This window comes from Zeugodacus cucurbitae, chromosome X, assembly GCF_028554725.1.
Source record: "Zeugodacus cucurbitae isolate PBARC_wt_2022May chromosome X, idZeuCucr1.2, whole genome shotgun sequence".
NCBI classification, from domain to species: domain Eukaryota; kingdom Metazoa; phylum Arthropoda; class Insecta; order Diptera; family Tephritidae; genus Zeugodacus; species Zeugodacus cucurbitae.
The window spans coordinates 31660416-31668198 of NC_071672.1; the positions used below are offsets into that span (position 1 = coordinate 31660416).

Here is a 7783-nt window from a genome sequence, read left to right on the forward strand (position 1 = left end):
TTCCTGTAGGATCCCCGGATGTGATCTAGTAGTTAATGACCAGCGTATACTGAGTTTGTGGAGTTTCGCCAGGAGATGGCATACCCGATTCCCCAATCGACGATGATTTAACAGATGTTCCATTGCCCGACCAAGAAGAAATTATAATAGCAATTACCCGGATAAGGAACAACAAAGCGGGGGGGGCCGATGGATTGCCGGCCGATCTATTCAAATACGGCGGCGAAGAACTGATAAGGTGCATACGTAGGAAAGGTCTAACTTGGGCTACTGTGGGGGTCAGCAGGTAGCTGCGAATATCCAATAAGCAGTCCCCGACCAAAGCAGCAGAGATGGAAGGTGTAGCTTTAAAGGCTACGTTAGGGTTGTCGAAAAAATATCGATACATCGATATAATTTTTTCAATGTATCAATATTTTTGAGCGATATTATTGTTTCGATATATCGAGGTATCGATATAATATTACAAGTATTGAAAAGGTATAAAAATCGATATTTTTATGATCAAAAAACTCTAAATCCATTTTTATACTAACATTTTTTAGCACTGCACAGCACTGTTTGTCAGTTATTCTATTATTTCATTCTCTTTATCTTCTTTTTAGAAATTCACAGTTTCAACTGAATTCATAATTCTGAGTTTCAAGAAGCGTCACTTATTGTTCAGACCCCAAGGAGAGTACAAGTGTTCGGAAATTAACTTCAATAAATAAGAAATTGGCTTTAATAAATAATAAAATACGAATGTTTAGAAATTAACTTTAATAAAAATAATCTTAATTTTTACATTGGATGTGGTGTTTCATTCGCCACACAGTCCATGTCTAGTGTTGTATGGAACTTTTTCAAAAAAATAGATAGACAAAATATTTCATGTAATGTGTGTGGAAAAACATATAAAACCAGTGGCAATACAACGAATTTATCTACACATCTAAAAAATAAGCATCACTATACGTTTTTGCAACTTAAAAATAAAAACGCAAGGTCAAGTGAAGTGAATACTACACCAAGAACAAGTTCACCCGTTTCGTTTACTAATTCAACTAGTACCATTACTAATAAACCTGCTGAGATAGAAAATAACCTCATGGAATTGTCTGAATCTGCGATTTACGATGATACTGGTGTAAGTATTTTATTTGTGTAAGTTTGTAGCTTTAGAATCTAAATATTTGTTCTTGTTCATAACCAATAATTAGTCACCTAATAATGTGTAATTACATTTTAGTATTTTCACTTAACCTTAATACTATTTATGACGACAAGTGTAATGAAATATATACAAAATGTTCAATATTTTTTTTCAGACTGAATTCTCCAAAGATAGTCAGAGTAAAGACTTGTGGAAACAGACTACACTCATAGATGTGTTTGAAAGAATATCCAAGCTATGAAGGTATTTTTGATTGATATCAGATTGCTGTCTTTTTAGTTGATAAGAATGTTCTAATTTTATTATTTTTCTCAATTTAGCAGGGGGTCATAGCCAAAGTCAAATAAATCAAGCTTTGGTCTACATGATTTGCAAAGACAACATGCCTCTATTTTGTGTGGAAAAATCAGGATTGAAAAGATTGATGAGCGTCATTTGTCCACGCTATAAGGTTCCATCACGAACTACAGTAAGCGAACTATAATTTAAAATTATTATCTCATCCTTTTTATTTTTACATGTTATTTTATTATTAATTTCTCATTACAGATAACTGGCTTAATGGAACAACGATGTGCCACTACCAAAGCCATTGTAAAACAAAAATTAAGTGAGATAAATAATATTGCTTTAACAAGTGATATATTAACTCTCATGAACTCGACACGAAGTCTCATCGTAGTAACAGCGCATTTTCTTAACACAGCAAATAACTGCACTCCTGAATCAGAACATGAGATGGTGACATTGACAGCACGAACAATGTATCAGGTAAGTAAAGTATAAAATAAATGCATCAAATAAAAAAAAATTGTAAGTTATAAAAAATTCCTTAAAGTGGACTAATATTGGTCTTCTTTCCTGCAGGCACACACTGCTGATTATATAAAAGAATGCTTTGAAAATATTACCGACGAGTTTTCAATAGAAAAGAATTGCATCTTATCAATTACTACTGATGGTGGTGCTAACATGGTTGCTGCAGTGAATAAATTTTTAGAAGATGGAAAAAGAATTCCTTGCATGGCACATTTGTTGAATTTAATAGTGGATGGCGCAACAAGAGATAATGCACCAGTTCTTCAAATTGCCAATCGTGTCAAAGCTATTGAAACATATTTTTTTAACAATCTGTGAACGCAATGGATGATTTGCGATCAGAACAAGAGGGACAAAAGAAAGAGGGAGAAGTATTAACACTTATACAATCAGTAAGCACAAGGTGGAATTCTTGTCTTGATATGTTGGAAAGATTCAATACATTATCAGCTATTGTGGCTAAAATTTTGGCAACCAGGCGGAACGCACCTGATGTGATAACTTCTTCAGAGTTAGGTGTCATACGAGATCTGAAAATATTGCTTACCCCATTTAAGCAAGCTACTGAAGAAATTAGCGGCGATCAGTACGTGACTTCAAGTTTTGAACAAGTAAAACCTTTCACCGAATTTGGTTTCAGAGTTTGCTAAATTTAGTTATTGCCAAACTAGAACCACTAGAGCGACATTTACATCTGGCCAAAGCAACAATTTTAGACCCACGCTTTAAGCGTATTCATTTTAGTTCAGCGCTAACTGTTTCCACTGCAATAACCGCATTGTCAAAAGAAATACGTTTAGAACATAGACGAAGAGGACAACTATCGCCTGAACTCAGACCCATTACCATAATTCCAAATTCTTCACGGTCGTTGTGGTCCGGACATGAAAAAATTATGATAGATATTGCTGCAGCTTCAGTAAACTCTTTACTTTCAACTTCAACGAGTGATGGTATGCCCAGCGAACTAAAGCAATATCTAGATCAGCCTATAATACCCAGAAAAGAGAATCCTACAAAATTCTGGTTTGATTGTCGTCATTTTACCCCAGTCCTTTCCGACATAGTTCTAAAGTGTTGGATATCGCCTGCGTCCTCGGTTTCCTCAGAGAGAGTGGCATCTGCTGTGAATCTCGCAGTACCCAATAACAGAAGTCGGCTTACAGCCGAGCACGTAAATCAAAGAGTTTTTCTTATGTCTGTATCAGATAAATATTGGTTTGATTAAATAATATTTTAATTGTTGTTCTTGATTTAATAAAAATTATGTTTATTCATTAGTATTTATCTAGTAATGTAAGATAATTAAAGTAGATTAAGACAAATATTTTTTTTTTCATATCATACCGATATATTTAAATAAAAATATCAATATCGATATCGATATACACTTGATCTCCTTCGTGCACGGTTAACTGGGACAGTAAATTACTCGTGTAAAAAAAAACGTGCAAAAAAAATCAAATTTTTATATAAAACTCACTATTGGGACCAATTTAAGAAAAAAATCGTGCAAAAAATAGAAAACGTGTAAAAAAGATCTAATTTTACATGAAATTCTATCTATTCGTACAGTGAGAATTTTCACTGTTGTTGTTATAGACTTTTCTGGTATTATATGTATGTACATATTACTGTTAGAAGGAACAAACAACAACTATTCTGGGAATGGTAAAAAAATAATAATTTTCAAAGTTCCGTCATTAATCGCTGTGTCTTCTATTTTCTTACTTCTTCATACAGCTTCATTTATTTGTTTACGTATTGAAATTGTTGCAACCTTTTCACTGGCTTTCGAATCTAAGATTTGTATTTTTTAGTTTAAACCTAATTTAGAATTTATTAAATTCTATTTACTGCAATGGATTTGTGACGTATTGACGGATGGAATTTTGATTTTATTGCAAAAAAGTATACAATTAAAATAAAAAATTCGTGTAAAAAAAATAAAACCGTGTAAAAATGGTAACTGGGAAATGTTCAAAAACACCGTGTAAAAAAAACCATACAAAAAAAACCGTGTAAAAGGGAGATCAACTGTATTCAAAATTTACCGAAACAATATATATCGATACTTTATTCTATTTCCGACATCACTAGGCTACGTCGGCCCGACGAAGTCCATGTGATGGGGTGAATCAAATCCAAAAATCCCGGGAAAGTCTGACTCAGAGTGAGCGGCTCACCGCGCAGCATCTGCCTCCAAAGTAGGAATGGCTGGAAAACACCTTCCAGTACATTTACAAGTTGACTGATGGTCAATGACAAAGCTGGAAAACAAACGTGTTACTAAACAGATGACAGAGTCTGACCCCAGTAAGACTCTGGTCAGACCCCACTCTCTTGGAAATAACTTATATCGGAGCTGACAGACATTCGGCAACTTTAGTAAACGGAGTGAAATCTTTCTGAAATGGCTTGCCTGATCCTAACGGAGCCCTTGTACTAGTGGTCAGAAAAAATCGCTCAACTGAGGGCGGAATGTCTAAAGTTTCGACGAAGTCAGCAACAGTTTCGGAAAAACGGAAAGAACAGCATAAAGCCATAGCCAGCAGTAAAGAAACGCTTTTAACCAGCTTATTTCAGAAGTAGAAAATAATCCCTGGGGAGATCAAGAGGTCCTCACCCACTATTCTGCGCAGGATAGTCCATACTTCAGATCCAAGACACCCACTATTCTGCGCAGGATAGTCCATACTTTGGATCCAAGACGAGAACCAATGCAAATACCTAATTTTATAATAAACTCGAAGGAAATCATAGAGCGTCCTCTGAAGAAGTAAAAAAATGTATTATCAAGAGTAAAGACTGGGAAAGCACCAGGTTTGAACGGAATACCCAATTTCGTCACCAAGCTCGTTATACGTAGAAAACCACTACTGTTTCGGAAAGCCTATACAAACTGCTTGGGGGAAGGAGTCTTTCCCAAATACTGGAAACGACAACGCCTCGTTATATTTCCCAAAACAGTAATATGTAGGCGGCTCGGACAATACACCGTACGGGTACGACGGTGTCCTGAGAGTTGCTGTGTCGGATGATAAAATAAAGATAGTAGGGTATGCGCGATATAGCGGATGACCCTTGACGAAGCAAATCATAAGTGTAACGAAACCGTAAGTAACGTTAAGAAGTGGCTGGAGAACTAGCTGCACATAAAACGGAAGTAGTACTAATACGAGGGTTGCTATATATATTTCTGGCCTAGGCAACACTAAGTGTTGCCAGGTGCAATCTGACATTTCCATTGGAAAGTTTGACATTTTTTAGCATAACATCACTCAGAACGTTTTGTCATTTAATCGTGAATTGTTTTATTTACAGGGAATTAAAAAATTCATCTCGGCCAAAAAATGGAATTAACTCGTGAACATTTTCGTGCGATCATTTTTCACAACTTTCGACGTGGATTATGGTGAACTAAAATCTTTGTATGGCTATGAAGCACTATCCTATAGCACTGTGAAAAACTGGTACAACGAATTCAATCGTGGCCGACGCTCGCTCAAAGACGAATTCCGTGAAGGTCGTCCAACAACAGCAGTTGTGCCAGAAAACATCGATGCAGTACCTGAACTGATAATGCAGACCGTCATGTAACATACCATCAGATAGAGGCATGCCTATGCATTTCTCCCACCAGCATACATTCGATATTGCATGAACACCTGGCCGTAAAAAAGGTTTGTTCTCGTTGGATCCCGCACAATTTGACAATCGCTCAAAAAAAGTGCTTCGAAAATTGGTTTGAGCGCATGCAAAAGTATATAAATCTTGATGGAGAATATTTTGAAAAAAATTTTCGTTGATAAATACATATTCCTATTTTCATTACGAGGCCAGAAATATATATATCAGCCCTCGTAACTAGTCATAAGAGAATTGAGACTATTGAGATCAGACTCTCATTCAAGCAGCACTTGATAATTGACATCACTAAGAACTTGCTGTGCACTTAGTACGGTTTCAGATGATGCAATAAATTTTATCCCGGGTAGACCTCCCATAGACATAGCAAATAAAAATAGAAATGCCTCTGTCAATGGCACAAAAGGTGGAATACTTACATTAAGGGAAGGTGATAAAGGAGATAAATTATTACTTTACTCAGGTTTTATCCGGTCACGGCTGCTTCCAAGGATATCTCTACAAATACAACAACGATGAATCTCCCTACTGCCTGTACTGTGAAAACTGTATTGAAACAGCAGATCATTTGGTGGTGGAATGTATCCTTTTTCGAAATTAAAGGCGAATTCTGTCTGAGAAACTAGTAAAACCTCTTCCTATATGTACGTAGTAGGTTTTATGTTATCGTCCCAGATTGAAAGGGATACCGTACGTGGCATAATAACCTACATTATGCAAAGGGTTCGTAAGCGGTAAGATCGAGAGTGCAGTCAGTAAGATGAATCAGATGAAGAAATACATTTAGAGGTTCATTATCAAGCAGGACCCCAAACTACAGATTTTGTCTTATTTTTTACAAATCGCTCATTTACTTGAATAGTGTCACAACTCAAAAAAGTAGATTTTTCAGGAGAGCGATTTAAAGTTTTCTATTGCCTCTTATTCAGCAAATATGGAAAAATCAGTTTATTGACAGATCTATTGGCCTGTAATATATTAAATACAATGTTGAGCATAAATGGACCAAATAGAGTGTACTAATGCTTTTTCTTGGGCATAAATGTGACCCACTTTGAATTATGTCGTTCTTTGTGAAAAATATAAATCAATTTCGGCGTCATAAGTCAAATGTGTGTTTTTTGCTGAAAAAAATCAATATGAAAAATTTAATTAATTTTTCACCAATATTGTTGTAATACCAAATGGGTCGTTCTTTCTGAAAAGAAAATCAAATTCACCTTGTCACAATATGTTTTAGAACACAAACTATGTCGTTATTTCGTAAAAAAAATTATAACTAATTCTTACACAACTGTGAAGTGTCGTTATTGTGGTTAAAAACTAATGCAACATAACAAGTTTAAGAACGGCACATTCTTATATCACGGTTTGTTTTCCTACACATCGGAATGAAATTTTTATACGTGGACGACGTGTGGACGATGAAATTGCGCACATTCCTGTATACTCAACTCGAAAATCGTGTTTTTGGAGTTATGACACTATTCAAGTAAATGAGCGAAATGTACCCGTTAGTTACCCAACCGTTAGGACTATTGCCCCAACGCCTATTGCCTCTAGATATCCCTCCCTTAGTACACTATCATCGGAAATAAAATCCGATGCGGCATACAGGCATGAAAGAATCTTTGTGGCGACCGAAGACCGACGTGGCTGATTCCCACATTATATAAGATACTTGGTGCGATTAGCACTACATCGCATCTTCACACTCTTCTATTGTGGAGTGAAACATATTGTTTCTCTTAGAGTCAGTTATAGGTATTTGTATGAAATACGTGAAGCTGAATCCATTCACAAGAACAATCGCTGAACGAACTGGTGTCAATCTTAATTTTAGAAACATAGTAACCTCTTCGTTCATCGATATGTTAACAGCCACATCTACATCCATTGCCGTCCATGCAGAAATTCCATCTTGATGTTCCAAATATATGGACCACAGATGGATCTCTGAGGGCAGTGGCCACGAACCACTACGATCTTCAACTCCCATACATTCCCAACATTAGTAGATGACCAAACCTAGCACGTTTCTTCTCCTGTAGAAAATATGCCTCCAACTCGCACTCTCTAACCTTGCCTAGTGCGTACACCACTTAATTTTCCAACCTTTAAACTTTCACACTTTTTAAAAAACTCATACAACCGAGCAAT

General features: G+C 36.0%; 1 protein-coding gene across 2 annotated transcripts; it reads left to right on the forward strand.

Moving 5' to 3' along the window:
- The first annotated feature begins 531 nt into the window (after positions 1–531).
- On the forward strand, positions 532–3361 carry LOC128923086 (uncharacterized). 2 transcript variants are annotated; one of them, XM_054235505.1, is made up of 5 exons: positions 532–1129; positions 1311–1399; positions 1480–1625; positions 1706–1927; positions 2024–3361. In XM_054235505.1, exons 2-5 carry the CDS (start codon positions 1369–1371, stop codon positions 2291–2293), a joined length of 669 nt encoding a protein of 222 aa, XP_054091480.1. In that variant the 5' UTR covers positions 532–1129; positions 1311–1368; the 3' UTR covers positions 2294–3361. The 2 variants fall into 2 exon arrangements, with proteins under 2 accessions (XP_054091480.1, XP_054091479.1); XM_054235504.1 differs by having other exon boundaries at positions 533–1129; positions 1477–1625.
- Positions 3362–7783: the final 4422 nt, after the last annotated feature.

Coding starts and splice junctions, on each gene's coding strand:
- LOC128923086 (XM_054235504.1), top strand. CDS start 1,369: ATGTGTTTGAAAGAATATCCAAGCTATGAAG. Junction 1,400..1,476: donor AGAATATCCAAGCTATGAAG/GTATTTTTGATT, acceptor TTCTCAATTTAG/CAGGGGGTCATAGCCAAAGT. Junction 1,928..2,023: donor CAGCACGAACAATGTATCAG/GTAAGTAAAGTA, acceptor TCTTTCCTGCAG/GCACACACTGCTGATTATAT.